This window comes from Nannospalax galili, unplaced genomic scaffold (assembly GCF_000622305.1).
Source record: "Nannospalax galili isolate Female #2095 unplaced genomic scaffold, S.galili_v1.0 scaffold510, whole genome shotgun sequence".
In the NCBI taxonomy this organism is placed as follows: Eukaryota; Metazoa; Chordata; class Mammalia; order Rodentia; family Spalacidae; genus Nannospalax; species Nannospalax galili.
Window position 1 is genome coordinate 2064229 of NW_008329677.1, and position 16786 is coordinate 2081014.

The window sequence follows — 16786 nt, forward strand, 5'->3', positions numbered from 1 at the left end:
GAGTTCCGCTTCCGGTTCCGGGACTTAGTTTGTTTTAGGCTTGCTTGGTGCTGCGCGCTAGCTGTAGCAGCGGATCTCTAGGGTCCGTGTCCAGGTTCGGGCGAAGGGTGCCGGCGCTTCGCGGCTGAAGACATGGCGGCTTCCACAGCGGCCGGGAAGCAGCGGATTCCCAAAGTGGCCAAGGTAGACGACGGGCTCTGAGATGGGGGCTGGGGTGTCGCGGGGCCGGGGTTGCGGGGCCCGGGATCCGGGGCTTGTTATCGGAGCGCAGCTCGCGGCAACCCAGCTTTAGTTCTAGGGCGGCGTTTTTACAGCGCGTGGCGTCCTTGCTCTGCGCTGGGGACCCACGCTTTAACTCAGGCAAAAGTGGAATAAAACAGGAGTGTGAAATGGCATCCTTGCTAGACGTTCCGAGGCACTGTACACTATGCTGTGGGCTATAACCAGGGGGAGGTGGGTGTGCTTCCCAGTAAACTTTGTGGAGGAAATGACATTTACGCTGAGACGTGAAAGATGAGTGAGTTAGCCCTGCTGATAGTGGATGAGATGGGAGGTGACAGGCTTGGTGCAGTGGTATGACTTAAGTTAAACAATAGATTTATTATATTTCCAACGATGGCTGATACTTTACCAAATGCCTAATAATGGCAGATATTATCCTCAGCCTTTACATAAGATAACCTTTCTGTGGTCCGATTCTCCTGCTTAATATTTTGCTTTTAGATGAGGTCTTATTATGTAGCCTACTCTGGCCTGGAACTCATCCTTCTGTCTCCTCTGCTGAAGTTTAGGATTTCAGTTTTTGACCTCCATCTAGCCAGGGCTTGATCTTTAGATATCCACTTTACAACTTCCAAAGATACTGAATTTACATTACTAAATGTTCATTAATACAAGCTAGATACTGAATTTACATTACTAAACGTTTATTAATACAAGTTCCCATCATCACTCCATACATGCAGTAGCTTTTTTTATAATTCAGTTCCATAAGTATTTATAATAGGATTCCCGCTTACATGGTTTATACCTTTCTCAACAAAACAAGAAACAGGTGATTCTAATTTGAATCCAAATATTTATTTCTATGTGTAATCATAAAAATGTCTAATGTGGTAAGTTATTCTTTTCTTCATACTTAATCTTCCTTTGTTTTGTTTTTGTTTTTGTTTTTTCGGTTTTTTTGAGTCAGGGTCTCCCTATATCCCCAGTGGGCCTGGAAATTGCTATGTAGACCTGACTGGCCTTGAACTCACAGAGATCCGCCTGCCTCTGCCTCCCCAGTGCTGGAATCAAAGGCATGTGTCACCACGCCTGGTTTTTCATACTGAATTGTAAAAACCAGAGTTTGTTTTGTTTTGCACTTATGACCTGTCCCAATTTGGAATCAGCACATTCGATTTGTAGCTACTGTGTTGGATAACACAGATCTATGATCCAGGACAGTTAAAGTCTAACTATAGAGCCTTACTAAATAAGTTTAAGTTGATTTAAAATGTCACAGAAAAAACAGATCATCCACTAGGAGTAGAAAATAAGTAAACAAGTTTTAATCTAGCCATGAAGTGCTGCTTATAATAATAAACATAGAAAATATAGAATACTGTTCTTCTCAAAGGGAAAACTTGCTGTTATTTTTGTCACTTCTGTCTCTTGAAACTTGTACCATGGGCTTATGATAGATGTCATGGATTAGATGGAAAATGCAGAGTTTTTTTGTTTGTTTTTTTCCCAGTTCCATCTCCTGGAGAATTGAATAGATCATACAAAGTAGGCATCCTGTCATCATACTTAATGAAGGTCACATCCTAACAAATGTATGTGAGTTTTTAAATCTTATGTGGAGAACACTCCTCAAAATCGCAATGTCTTTTTTCTTAAAGGTGAAAAACAAAGCCCCAGCTGAAGTGCAGATAACTGCCGAACAACTCTTAAGAGAAGCGAAAGAGAGAGAGCTTGAGCTTCTCCCGCCTCCACCTCAGCAGAAGATCACAGATGAAGAAGAGTTAAATGATTACAAACTAAGAAAAAGGAAGGTCAGTATGTGGTATTTCAGTCTATTAAGAAATTCTAGAGCGGTACCCTTGTTAAGACCAAACCACGCATATCTGTCTGCATCACCATCCTCAGTAGGAGTCAGGACATGGGAGAGAACTATGAGAGAGTTTTCATGTCTGATTTGGCCTTACTCTAGTGTATAAGGCTATTTCATTCTAGTAGTCTTGTGTGAGTTAAGTATGAAATTCTGAGTATTACTGAGAGTGCTTAGATGTAATATTCAAAAAACTTTTTTTTAATATTTTTTTTATTTTTATTTTATGTGTATGTGTGTATTGCCTGTGTGCAGGTCAGTGCATTTGTGTCGTGCAGTGCCCTGGAACTGGAGTTATGGACAGTTGTTAGCTACCGTGTGGGTGCTGGGATTCGAACCCTGGTCTTCTGCAAGAACAACCAGTGTTCTTAACCGCTGAGCCATCTCTCCAGCCCCTAAAAACTGTTTTCTTATTAGAAACAAGAATAGCATCTATTAACACACCAGTAGTCATGGGCAACAGCAGAAAACACCAAGAGTTCTTCACTATCAGGGCTTTAGAGAAACACCTGTAGCTGGAACCTTCCGTAGTGGGCTTCTTGTTTGTTCCTCAAGCAGTCTAGCATGGAATTTCTCTTAAATAAGATCCAATGAAGAACCTTTTTAGTAAAAGGCAAAAGAAAGTCATTTTTAGTTATTTTTCCCCTTTTTTGCCTTCTTTCAGACTTTTGAAGATAACATAAGAAAAAATAGGACTGTGATTAGTAACTGGATAAAATATGCACAATGGGAAGAAAGTCTAAAGGAAATTCAAAGGTAAAATTGCCAAGAGTGCAATTTTTGTATATAGTGATGTCATAAATTAGCATACACAAAAGGAGAGAAAAGGTTAAGGCACAGGTGTGTACCTTGGGTAGTAATCTGCTTTTGTTCTCTGGAACCCTGAGTTCCTTTGAGGGATCTCAGGGATGCTGGAATCGTAATCGTGGGAGTATTGCACAACAAGGTTCTATAAGTGGCTCTTGCCACCAGTTTTCTTGTAGCTACAGAAATGCTTTTCTCTCTGTTTTCTGTGTGTTAATATTGCAAAATGATAGTGCTCTACTAAAAATCAGTGGCCAGTAAGATACAAACGGACTTGGCCTTGTTGTTGTCCAGGCTTTCTGCACTGCGCCTCTTATTCCTGTCCCACTGTGTCTGTTCTTTCCAGTCCCCTGGCACATCATTGCTCCCCCCTTGACATTTGACTTGTTTCTCCAACAGAGCCCCTTCTCCACCACCCTTGGCCTCTCAGCATACTGGAACTGTCTCTACATTCTCAGTTCTGTAGTTCCTACTACTTAGCCGGTTTCACCAATCATTGCCCTTGCTCTCTGCTTCAGATCTTGAATATAATGTTTATCACACTACAAAAAAACTGCATGCTTGTCTATGATTAAGACTTTGTACAGTAACTGAAGGTTGTCATATCTTCTTTTTTTGAAATAGTTTATTTTTATGTGTATGAGTGTATTACCTGCATGTATGTAAGTGCACCCATATCGTGTAGTACCTTCAGAAGTCAGAAGAGGGCGTCAGATCTTCTGGAACTGGCGTTAACAGACTGTTGTTAACAGCAATGTGGGTGCTGGGAACCAAACTCAGGTCCTCTGCAAGAGCACCCAGTGCTCTTAACTGCTGAGCTGTCTCTCCATCCCCCTCTTCTTTTTATGGCCAGAACCTGGCTCAATATAGACCCCCAGTAAAATAGGAGGGCCTTGTAGTTGGAAGTGACTACTATATACATGCCTTATGCTTACTACCTCTGATGCTCTCCGCATCTTGCATCTTGCTTCTTAAGGGCCCGATCCATATACGAGCGTGCTTTAGATGTAGACTACCGCAATATTACACTCTGGCTGAAATATGCAGAAATGGAAATGAAGAACCGCCAGGTCAACCATGCCCGAAACATCTGGGATCGTGCTATAACAACTCTGCCGCGAGTCAACCAATTCTGGTAAGTTTCTGCTTAACAAAACAGCCTTTTATAAATTAGAAAAGTCCCACATTTATGTATTTGCATAGTTGTAATAATTTTATGTTCTGAATTGTACATTCTACTTTTCTTTGTACTATTTTTTTAATGTCACATAATCCCGTTCCATAGCTATGTAATCAAAACTGAAATTTTTAGTGCAATCTTGTATTTTTATAAGAAATTTTGTAGTGAACAAGGCAGCCCTCCCCCCATGGTTCATTCTTTTTCACGTTTACATTTTAATAAGAAAACATTTGATTTAACATTTTGGAAAGATAAAACTTAAAATCTTCTTCCCCTTTAACAAGGAATTGAAAATGTCAAAGATCATTTTTTTCCCCTGTCATTTTGAGCACAGCAGATATTTTTGGATGACTCTTTTAATAGGTACAAGTACACGTACATGGAGGAGATGTTAGGGAACATTCCTGGTGCCCGGCAGGTGTTTGAGCGCTGGATGGAATGGCAGCCTGAAGAACAGGCCTGGCATTCCTACATCAACTTCGAGCTGAGATACAAAGAGGTGGAGCGGGCCCGAACCATTTATGAACAGTATATCCTTTGAATGACACATTTTTCTGGGTGTCTTTCTCCCATAGACATGGCCTGATCAGGGCAGGTAGCTATTAATCAGACGTTTGAAGTCAGGAAGGCAAGTTTCATCAGCATCACATTTATGCAGTAGGGACAGAGATTGGTAAAATAAAAATTTGTTGTCTGCCAAGCATGGTGGTGTACACCTTTAATCCTAGCACTCAGGAGGCAGAGGCAGGCAGATTTCTGTGAGTTCCAGGCCAGCCAGGGATAAATGGTGAGACCCTGTCTTAAAAAGAAAAAAGAATTGTGGTCTGGGTAATTGTTGGAGACTTTTCCATGAAGTTTGGGGTTTATTTTATTTTTGCACTAGCACTCTGAGTCCTCGTGGAAAGGATTCGGGAAGTCCCAACTGTGGGTGATCATTAGCACTGCTTGCTTAGTGGAGTTCATCCAGATGATGACTGCTTTCTTGTTGTGAGTCATTTAGCCCTTTGAGCCTTGGTGTCCTTTTCTATGAAACAAGAATAAAAATACCCATGGCGCAGCTCAGCGAACAAGCACTTGCCCAGCAGGTAGGAGGCCCTGAGTTCAGTCCTCAGCACTATAAAAAACAAAACAATCAACCATGTTGGGCTGATGGGAAAGACTAGATGACATTTGCAAAAGCACTGTTAGCAGCTAAAGCACTGTGTTTCTCATCACAGAGGTACCACTTGTTAAAAATTTATTTGGAATCCCCAAAGTAATAATTGCTGCACTTCAGCTGGGATTTGTAGACATGTACAGAGCACTGAAAAATTTTGAGTTGTCTGTCATATGGTTTCCAGCCAAGGGCCATTTCAGCCTTATACAGTGATGACAAGAGGGTAAAGGCAGGAGGTCTAGTGCTGTGCCTTCAGGGAGCCTCCCCACCCCACCATCAGGTGGGTGGAATGGGGTCTGATCACATTCTGACATGTCTAGTGGGACAGCCTGGGGCCAGATCCTTGATGCTTTGGATCATGTCTTCTCTTATATAGGGAGATGGCTTAGTTGATACAGTGCTTGCCATACAAGCATGAAGATCTGTGTTTGGCTCCCTAGCACCCATGTAAAAAACTGGATGCAATGGTATATTTGTATAATCTCAACACAGGATGGAGAGACAGGAAGATCCCTCGGACTTCTTTCTGACCAGTCAGTCCAGCTGAATAGTAAGCTCCAGGTTCAGTGAGAGACCCTGTTTCAAAAAATAAGGTGGAAAATGATTGGAAAAGATACCTGGCATCAGCTTCTAGCCTCCTATACTGGTGTGTCCATGTGTTATATGCACATACACACACACACACGAAAGGTAAAAAGACTGCTAGGATGAGTTGTGTTTAGGATTTAAAACTCGTCTATGTGAGATATATGTATATACACATTCCTCCTAGGAATGATCAGTAGCCCATTGTTTTCCTTGGCTTTATACAACATAACTACTACAACTAATGTGAACCTCGTTTATGCCATATTAAGATCTTAAGTTGTCTTTACTCTTTAAACAGTAGTTTAACAAGCTTATATAGCACTTGGCTTGTAGCAGCCATTCTAAACACTTAGTAAACCTGTTAATCCTCATAACCCTGCAGTGCAGGAACTGCTTCATTCTACAGGTGAGGAAACTGAGGCAGGAATGATTAGGAAGCCTCACCTGAGTCTTAGGAAGGGGTGGATGGAGGTCTGTTTGATAAGTGGATCAACTTAAGAACTGATGCTCTTTGCAACTTTGCCATACTTGAGTATATTACTAGTTTAGGAATTACTGGTTTTTCAAGGAGGGTAGATAAGTCCTGTTAAATAAAATGGCAATTCAGAACTTTCTCTTGGGGCCTAGGTGATGCATGTTGCTTGAGTTCTTCTTTGAGGTGTGTTACTTGAATCAGCACTAATGGCAAATCAGAATGAATAAGATGAGCCCTTGCCCTCACAGAGGCTGGGGGTCAGTAGTTAGACACCTTTGTGTGTGTTCTGTCACCCCTCCAGTTATATTTTGAATTGTTGGAATTTAGGGGGTTGGTGTGGTTTTGGGGTTTTTTTGTTTGGGGGCAGGTGTTGGGGACTGAGTCTTTGCACATGCTATGCCTAAGCTCTGCCACTGATCTCAGCTCAGCCTCTATTCATTAGTCTAAGCCATGTTATCTTGCCTGCTTGTTTCCTTCACTCCACTGCACTTGTGATCGTGCACCCCGATGTCAAGAACTGGATCAAGTACGCTCGCTTTGAGGAGAAGCATGCATATTTTGCACATGCACGGAAAGTGTACGAGAGAGCCGTGGAATTCTTTGGAGATGAGCATATGGATGAACACCTTTATGTGGCCTTTGCTAAATTTGAAGAAAATCAGAAAGAAGTAAGCATACCTTTCCAGCTGTATTGCTAAACAACACAGAAAAGATGGCATCTTCTACACCATGACTTCATTTCCATTTCTTCTTACCTATCCAGAGAGAAAACGTTTTCAAGATAGGAAGCATAAGTTCATACAGAAAACAGCACATATGTATTGCTGAGCTATAGATTGGAGTTGAGCAATCATAGATTATAACTGCCTTTGGTTTTTTTTGTTTTGTTTTTGTTTTTATGATTATAACTGTCTTAATTTCATTCTGCTTTGTTTGACAATTGAGCCTTTTCCAGTATGCATACCTAGAACTAAATAGTGGTGCATGCCTGCAGTCCCAGCATTTTGATGATTAAAGATTGACTCCAAGGCTGAGGTAGGAAGATTACAAGTTTGAGATCAGCCTTGGGTACATTTGACCCTATCTCAAAAAAATAAGTCTAAACTGATGGGTGTCATTTGGTATCCTGGTAATAAAGCTTAAGGATTTTACACATAGTAAACCTGGGAGGCAAAGAGCCAAAGCCCTCAAACACAGGACAAAATTATTAGCTAGTTCTTTTCTTCCTGAGTATACAAAATAATATAGTAGCTGATATAATAGAGTTTGAGAGTTCATGCCCATGCTTAAGCAGGAAGGATTGGAAGGTTTTAAATGGGAAAGTGACTGGATATGATATTTTACTGAGCCTCCAGCTAATTCATGAAGCTATGTATGCTGACGGGGAGTAACAAGTGGAACCAGCAAAGGGCTGGGGATGAAGCTATGTGGAAGAGCAGTCACCTAGCATGGGTGAAGCTTTGGGCTTGTTTTGCATCAGTAGCAAGCAAGGTGCAGGGCATAGAACCAGGAAATCCAGTGAGGAGACTCATAGTGTTCCAGGTTGGAAATGGAGATAGGCCAGCTGCAGGGCAGAGGAGGGGAAAAGAGCTGTAGTACTGAGAGACATAGCAGGGCTTGCTGAAGGAGTGAGTGTGGGAGAGGAGAACAGAAGAAGAACCAAAACACACTCATGGGGCTTTGGGTATGAACAGGTGTGCCACTAAATATACTGCCTGCTGGACTGAGAAGGACCCAGCTTGGATGGGGAGAAAGCAGAAGCTCAGGTTTGTGATCTTAAGTGCGAAACTCAAAGAAGAATATTATCACTTGCTGGTACAGAAACACCGTCAACATGAAACAGAAGAGAAATCTTATTTTGAGCATTTTAAAGCCTATTTAATGTGTAAATAATGGTTGCAATGCCCTGCATGGTATCTGCACTCAGCAGCTCCCTCCTGCTGGTGTGTTCAGAGAACAGTGCAGTAGAAATTCTCTATCTGGCATCATTGGTTTTCTTGGCTTTGGTGCCTATTAAACCTGGTATTTCTATTGATACAGTTGCATATTTTAAAAAAGAAAATAGTTTGCAGTTATTCTCCCAGATGTGACTCAGACGAGTTTATGTAGTAGAAGATAATCATATTGCCTGCTTTTAGTTTGAAAGAGTACGTGTCATCTACAAGTATGCCCTGGATAGAATTTCAAAACAAGAGGCCCAAGAACTCTTTAAAAACTATACCATCTTTGAGAAGAAGTTTGGTGACAGGCGGGGTATTGAAGATATCATCGTAAGCAAACGGAGATTCCAGTATGAAGAAGAAGTGAAGGTGAGTGTTGGTGGTATGGTCAGCTGCAGAGATGAGATATGCTGGTGGCAGAGCTAGCTGGGGTGGAGTGAGTAAGTGGGAGCCATCAGTGATTACTCCCTTGATGATTCTGAGAAACTGGTGGCTACTTCAGATAATTTGGAATAAATGTAGCTTATAGAAGAGAAGCTAGCCATATGTGAATTTGCTCTGCCACTCACATGTGGAAAGTCATTTTACTGATTGTTGAGTTTGTAATTGGAACTTAAACAAAAGAAATGTGAACTTGGGCCTGATGGATGGTCCATTCATACCGTAATCCCAGAACTTGGGAGGTAGAGGCAAGAAAAATGTTAATTCAAGGCCAGCCTAGACTATATAGCAAAACCCTGCCCCAAAAGAAAGGTGACATCTCTTTGAGCTCATTTTGGAAGAAGATGCAAGGGCCAAAGATTGGTCCAAAAATGTGCTTCCTGTGCCATTGTCCTTCAGCTTTGGTGTCTAAATAGAAGATACACCATAGACATGGTTCTGTTCTTGGCTCTTTGTCTGTAATATACTGTTTTGATTTCTGTTTAAGATAGTAGCATTTTCTTTCACTGTGCTGTGTATCTTTTGCTTAGTCAAATGAAGATAACAACTAAGTCCGGTGTTAAATGAGGTGGTAGGTCAGCAAGATGTGTTCAAAATAAATTCAAGATGTGTTCATTGAGAAGGCCGGCTTCCCAATTATGAGTGTGATATAACCCATTGTGATTTTATTGTCAACGTAATGATATATACTCATGTATGAAAAGTGCATGTATAAGAATCAGAAGCTGAGTCTAGTGACTCAGACTTCTAATCATAGGACTGGGGAGGATGAGAACCGCTGTGAATTCAAGGTCAGCCTGGGCTATATACAATGAGACCCTGTCTGAAAAACAAAAAGAACTTATTGAGTAATTATGTTACGTGATGGCTGTAAAGGGTCTTTGCTGTGAGTGTCTAGCCGATGACCTTTTGTGTTGCCTTTATACAGTCTCAGGGATGATGTTTTTAAAATGAGATGATGATAAAATCTAAGGGAAGGAATTGCAAAAATATAGTCTGGTGTCTCCTTAAGTTCAGACAGCCTCATAAGTGTAGCTCTCAGTTCCTTTTTTGCTGATGAGACTTTTTTTCTAGGCTAATCCACACAACTATGATGCATGGTTTGATTACTTACGCTTGGTGGAAAGTGATGCTGAAGCTGAAACTGTGCGGGAGGTCTATGAGAGGGCCATTGCCAATGTTCCACCCATTCAGGAGAAGAGGCACTGGAAGCGCTACATTTATCTCTGGATCAACTACGCACTCTACGAAGAGTTGGAGGCAAAGGTAAAGAGTTGAATCATGGGTCAGCATCATGGTTTTCTGTCTCCAGTACTCACAGCTGTGTCTGTTATGATGCTAACTGATAACTATAACCTTTGGAATAAAGAAATTTAGTTTTAAATTCTTTTAGGATTCTGTTCACCCATGTTTCGTAGATTCTATCTACAGTGTATGTCTGTTGTAGGCACAGGCAAGGTGTTCGTTGTCTTTTGCTACTTTAAATTTTGAACAGTCAGAAAGGGAAAAAAAAAACCCACAATGAACCAGTTGAAACAGTTGAATTATGTATAATTTCCTAAATAGTTAATGTATTTTTTCACAAATAGAGGTCACAAATTTTACAGTTTTGCTTTTAATGAAAATCAAGTGGCTTAGCAAAACAGGTCACGTGTATGTTAACAGGTAAAGATTAGCATTCTGTTGTTGATCTGAGACTATAAAATGTCTTTGTCTCTTTCTGCTATCAGGCAGAAGGCCTTTCTGCAATGAAGTACTCAGAGTTTGATGACCAAGGTAGTTTCTATTTTTGATCATAAGTGAAATCCGCATTTAAAAATAGCAACTTGAGCTGGGCACGGTGGTGCACTCCTTTAATCCCAGCATTTGGGAGGCAGAGGCAGGCAGATCTCTGTGAGTCCAAGGCCAGCCTGGTCTACATAGTGAGTTCCAGGACAGCTGGGGCTACAGGGAGACCCTGTCTCAAAAAGACCAAAAAAAAAAAAAACAACTTGAGAAATGGGGGTGCCTATTTTTACTAGTAGTCATAAAATTTTTAACTAGTAAAATGAGTATTAACAATTAATTTTTTTTTTTTTACCTTAATGCAGGATCCAGAGAGGACAAGACAGGTATATCAAGCATGTTTGGAACTAATTCCTCACAAAAAGGTACACTTACTTTGAAGTGTTCAGTCCCCACTAGATCAAAATCCTACTTGGTCATTTGTAAAATAATGTATCCATGGAGTATGCTAGGTACCATACAGTCATAAATAAGAGATACAGTCTTTTTGCCTCTGGAAATATCTTACTCTCTCTTTGTAGAGAGCAGAGTGTGTTGAATGACAAAACGGCTAATAGTGTGGAAATTCAGGAGAATGTCAGTAATTCAAATAGACAGAGTAGAAGAAAGAGGATAGGCACATGGGTAGGAGACACAGAAATGGATTTGTTGTTGTTCCGGTTTTTAGTTTTTTGAGACAGGGTCTTACTATTTAGGCCTGGCTGGCCTAGAACTTGCTATATAGACAAGGCTGGCCTCCAACTCATGGATCTGCCTGCCTCTGCCTCCCAAGTGCTGGGATTAAAAGTGTGCACCACCATACCCAGCCCCATGGTATACTTTCAGCTGTTGAGAAATATGAGTATATGAACAAGGAAAATAGTCCCTGTCACTAAAATTTTAGGGCAACCAAATTGGCCTTTGGTTGGCTTATTTATTTTTTTATATTTTAAATGTTTATTTAAAATGTTTAACAAACTTATGTATATGAGTCTCTGAAGCTAGATATTTTTGTGCTTTTGTTTTATAGTTCACATTTGCCAAAATGTGGTTATATTATGCGAAATTTGAAATAAGGCAGAAAAATTTACCATTTGCCAGAAGAGCTTTGGTAAGTAACAATCAACATGCTTCATTAAGTTTTATGGAAAGGAAATTAAAATTTGAAATCTTTATGTTTATAGATTGTCCGATTCCTACTTTTAAAAAAACCCAAAAATCAATGAAGTGGGGCTAGTTACAAGGCCAGCTTTGCTTGGGCTATATAGCAATACCTTGTTTAAAAGCAAACAAGGTAGCAGAAATGTATCTTTATAACCTGGAACACTTAGAAAACACATACAGTACTTCGAGAATAAGTGACAATAAGTGACAGTCGAGTACAGTGTATCAACCTCCCCTCACCCCATTCCTCAAGACTCAAGAGAGCATCATAGAAGAAGAAACTAAAAGAATGTCACAGCTGGGTGATGGGTAGCAGTGCTGTGAAGTGCTGTCTTCTGGACAGGACATGGCTGCTGCACTCACAAACACACAGCAGCATGAGTTCCTGCAGGAGCCCTGCATAGGATCAAGCCATCCAGCATGGTCTGGGGAGGGGCTCATGATGTTCTTCCTCTAGCTGAGGAGCTGTTGGCAGCTGAAGGGAGTCGGGGGCTGGTAGATTGTCCATGCTCATGCAGGCAGCACTAATTGGACTTGGATTTTACATATATATAAATGGACATGAAGGGAGGGGTGCATTGTTTGGGGCATTTAGAGAAGAGGGGCCTATGGTAAAGCTACATTGTGTATATTTTTGAAATTCTCAACAATACAAACAAAAAATGTAGCACTTGAAAAAAATCATTAGATGATAATGCTTAGATTATAAACACTGTATTTCAGACTGGTAACTGTCTATAGTTACCAGTTATTAGCTCTGTCCCCAATCTGATCTTGTATAAAATTTTTCTTCTGTTAAGGGTAACTTTTAACAATTTGTACTAAAATTGCCCAGTAGGATCAATGTTTACATATTATGTTTGTCCTTCAAATGAGCTGTTTGCTCCCTGTAAGTCAGGTTGATTCCCTTTTTATTTAAGGGTCTCATATAACCTGGCATCCCTGCACAGGATCAAGCCATAGAGTTTTAAAATCCAGTAGTTGTGTAATCCTGCAGTTCAGCCTTTGGCTGTCCAGGCCCCAGTGGCCACAGGCCCCACCATTGTCAATTGAATAGATGTCGAGAGTGAGTGTAGACAGCGTGATGTTGCACAGTGACAGAATATCTGTCATGCTGACTCTAAGGCTTTTCCTCAGCAGAGGATAACCTCTAGGACAAGTTGAATCCTCCAGGATATAACCATATTCTTTGCCATTTAATTTTCTAGGGAACATCCATAGGAAAATGCCCAAAGAACAAGTTATTTAAATGTTACATAGAATTGGAACTGCAGCTTCGAGAATTTGACAGATGTCGGAAGCTTTATGAAAAGTTCTTGGAATTTGGACCAGAAAATTGTACCTCATGGATTAAGTTTGCAGAATTGGAAACAATACTTGGTGATATTGAGAGAGCTCGGGCAATCTACGAATTAGCCATCAGCCAGCCACGCCTAGACATGCCAGAGGTGAGGATCCCGTATTTTAGATACTTCTCAAGTATTCTGGTAGCTGATCAGCTAAATCTGTGTTGTAAAGTATAAAAATGATCCAACTAACCTGTAATCTTTTCCACTCTGATTAGGTTTTTCTGTTTGTAGACTAGGAAGGTAGGCTGGGGAGATGTCAGAAGCAGCCCTTTAGATGGGAGTCCAGAGCACAGCTGACAGGGAAGGTTAAAGGGGATTTGGAAGAGAAGGCCGGGCAAAGAAACAGCTAGTAGGCCACCCATCTGGAACACAGGAAATAAGAATGGAGACTCATGTCTGTATTCTGAGAAATAATTACTTCGCCTGAACCATATTCCTATATTACTGCCATAGCCATGGAGTTCTGGCCTGCCCTTACTATTTAAGCCACAAGGTGGCAGTAAACCACAGCTTGTATTCATTTGTCTCACAGAAGCCACAGAACTGTCCTGCCCAGCTAGTCAGTCTTGTAGTAATGGCCCTCCCCACTGACCACATCAGGGCAGAGGTTCCTGTATCTCTGGTTTCATCTGTGGCCTCAGTTCTTCTACCAGGTTGCCAGCTCCAGCATCTAAGCCACAGCGTATTTGTCCTTGTGACTGTACCTAGGATGAGTGGGCAGCTGGTCAGTGAATGCTTTTTGAAGTCAAGAAGGAATTTGCAGTGGGGATAAGAATACAAGTGAGGGCTAATCCACTGTTTTCTCCCTAGAGGTTAACAGCATGTGCTAGGATCATAAGAATTGGGAAACGCTTGACAAATTTTTTTTATGCCGAGTATTTGAAAAACTCCAAAGGAAAATGTAAAACTGAATCCAGGGCCCTTTTTTCTACCTAGAGTTCTAGTCAAGTTTTGGTATGCTTGTAAAGTGCCAATATTACATTATTCCCATGCAGTCTGTTAACTGTTGGGTGAAAGTCTTGTGTTCCTAGATGTAGTTAGGATAAGCTATACATTGTGTAGGGGCATGTTCCTTTGCTGTTAAATTTGACCTGTTTTCTTTCTTAGGTGCTTTGGAAATCATATATTGATTTTGAGATTGAACAGGAAGAAACTGAGAGGACACGGAATCTTTACCGACAGTTGCTTCAGCGGACACAGCATGTCAAGGTATCCTGTACTTTGTGATGGATTGTTGATTTTATTTTGTACAGCAATTCTAAAATATATTATTACAGTGTTATTTTTTGTAGAAAAATTATTTTAAACAACTTTCTGACTTTCGGAGAGAACCTAATGATCTCAAAGAACTTAAGAATATTAAGCTTATTGCAGGTCACTGTTTATACTATATGCAGCTCTCTTGAGTATCACAACATTGAAGAAAAGTTCAATTCTTTCAGGGTTTTAAAGCGGTCAGACACCTGGCTGGGTGAAGCAGCAGACTGCTTCAGTGCTAGCCTTGACGTGTATGTCCACTGCTACAGTCTAGAATGCTAGCAGTGGGTACATCTTTGGATGTCATGGAGTAAATAAAGTAGCTTCATAATTACTACTACATTATTGTTTGTGGGTGGCCTGGTGTATTAGTTACTTTTCTGTTGCTGTGATAGAAACACTGACAGAAGCAACTTATAGAAGGAAGAGTTTATTTGAGCTTAAGGTTCCAGGGGAATTACAGTCTCTCTTGGCAGGGAGGCATGGCAGCAGAGGTGGCTGGAGAAGGAGCAGAAGCTAGGCTCTACATTTTCAAGCAGGCACAGGAAGCAAGAGAGCATCTTGAGATCCAGCAAGGCTTAAGAACCCTCTAAGCCCACCCCTTGTGACATGCTTCCTCCAACATGGCCACACCTTCTAAGATCTCCCAAAACAGCGACACCAACTGTGGTCAAAGATGTCCAGATACTTGGAGCCTATGGGGGACATTTTCATTCAGACCACCACACCTGGTAATTTCATTCCATAATGTTTCTGTTTTAAGGTATGGATCAGTTTTGCTCAGTTTGAGTTGTCTTCAGGGAAAGAAGGAAGTGTCGCTAAATGCAGACAGATTTACGAGGAGGCGAACAAAACCATGCGAAACTGTGAAGAAAAGGAAGAGAGACTCATGTTGTTGGAATCCTGGAGAAGCTTTGAAGATGAATTTGGAACAGTATCAGACAAGGAAAGAGTAGACAAACTCATGCCAGAAAAGGTCAAGAAGAGAAGAAAGGTCCAGGCCGATGATGGGGTAAGGGCTGAGCACTGGAGCCTGTTCACGTCCTATCAGAGTAAAATGCATCTGATTTTGAAATTCGTGCTTTCAGTAGCATTTCAGAGTTCTTAAAAGCAGAAGCAGACAGCCCGAATAGGACCCACTTGTGTGGCAGGTGTGAGAAGTGGGAAAGGGTATGTGGCAAAGGCTGTTTAATGATGGTCGAGTCCAGGATTTACACGAAATGTGTCTGTAGAGCAATAAGCAAGAAGTCAGTGGTGGGAGAGGACTCCCCTTTGAGAGAGGAGCCAATCCTGAAAAGGCTTGGTAGGGTAGAGCAAGGAGTTTGGTGGGAATCATTGAAGGCTTTTATAAAATGCCGTAAAATGACATGACCAAATTGTTGGTGTCTCGTACAGGTGGAGTTGATGGACTTAGGCTGGAAGAAGATAGCTTATTGGAAGGATGTCTGTCACAAGTCTAGCAACCAGGGGTAGAAGCTAGGACAGGGTCAGCCTCTTAGTATTTGGAAGTGAAATCTGTTCAGTTGGAGGTGAGACTGAGGGCAAGGAGTCTATGACTAACACACAGCTATATGGCCTCTGCTCCTGAACAGTAAGGGAAATCAGGCTTTAAAATCATGCTTAAGACTGCATGATGGAGTTAAGGTGCTGTCTGGCATGCCTGTGAAACTGTGCTTAGATTTGTTTCTCAGTGAGCTACAGTATGCTGTTTCAGTAACATCATTTGAGCAGCTGCCGGCTGGCTTTTAAGACCAGTTTCTTGTTCCTTCTGTACAGGTTTTAATGTTGCCTTATATAGTGAACATTCGTAGAAGTCTAGGTTTCCCAGTAAAAATTCTTCAGTGTACCTGAAAGCATGTTCCAGCCATATTTATTTACCTCTTAATATCTTAATACCTTTATTCTGCAGTCTGATGCAGGCTGGGAAGAATACTACGATTACATCTTCCCAGAAGATGCTGCCAACCAGCCTAACCTCAAGCTTCTGGCAATGGCCAAACTTTGGAAAAAACAGCAACAGGAAAAAGAAGCTGCTGAACAAGATCCAGATAAGGATGTTGACGAGAGCGAATCTTGATTGTTTTTCATATTGAGAAATGTATTTTTATAAACTAATGGTTTAGAACATTTGACTTCTGGGTGTTTATATATTTCCCCAGTAAGGAATTGTTTGGAACTTTTGATAGCTACTTTTTGAAATGTTTTTTAAATGCTCTTGGATTAGCTAAGGGTAGGGAATTACAAGTAAAGGAATTTTTCAAGTGGATTTTGTTTTCTGAGTCCATACTTGTCAAATATCTGCCCATATTGCCCTTCAAAAGATGAGGCGAAGGTGATTAGCACCTATGTTAGATGGACCTGTAGGGTAGATTCTACAGGAATTTTTCAGGTATGGGTTTGTCATGTTCTGCATTCCTCTGAAACCTACAACTTTTTCCTGTAACGTTAAAGTCACATACACTTGAGTCTAGTTCTCAGCACTTCCGCTTAGGGGCTATAACTCTTAGCCTTTATTTCCAGTTTCCTCAGTCAAAGTAGTAGCGTGACGACTCATGTGGATGATTACATTAGAAAGG

General features: G+C 41.0%; 1 protein-coding gene and 1 non-coding gene across 2 annotated transcripts; both read left to right on the forward strand.

Annotated features, from left to right (window-relative positions):
- Positions 1–2: 2 nt before the first annotated feature.
- Crnkl1 (crooked neck pre-mRNA splicing factor 1) lies at positions 3–16476 on the forward strand. Its single transcript, XM_008841339.3, has 14 exons — positions 3–183; positions 1884–2036; positions 2757–2848; positions 3873–4031; positions 4440–4606; positions 6785–6963; positions 8434–8604; positions 9751–9942; positions 10767–10826; positions 11471–11551; positions 12813–13052; positions 14061–14162; positions 14974–15222; positions 16120–16476. Exons 1-14 carry the CDS (start codon positions 133–135, stop codon positions 16285–16287), a joined length of 2064 nt encoding a protein of 687 aa, XP_008839561.1. The 5' UTR covers positions 3–132; the 3' UTR covers positions 16288–16476.
- LOC115071827 lies at positions 8198–8337 on the forward strand. Its single transcript, XR_003850901.1, has one exon. It is a non-coding gene; the product is annotated as a small nucleolar RNA SNORA8 (small nucleolar RNA).
- Positions 16477–16786: the final 310 nt, after the last annotated feature.

Coding starts and splice junctions, on each gene's coding strand:
- Crnkl1 (XM_008841339.3), top strand. CDS start 133: ATGGCGGCTTCCACAGCGGCCGGGAAGCAGCGGATTCCCAAAGTGGCC. Junction 2,849..3,872: donor AGTCTAAAGGAAATTCAAAG/GTAAAATTGCCA, acceptor TTGCTTCTTAAG/GGCCCGATCCATATACGAGC. Junction 15,223..16,119: donor AGGTCCAGGCCGATGATGGG/GTAAGGGCTGAG, acceptor TTTATTCTGCAG/TCTGATGCAGGCTGGGAAGA.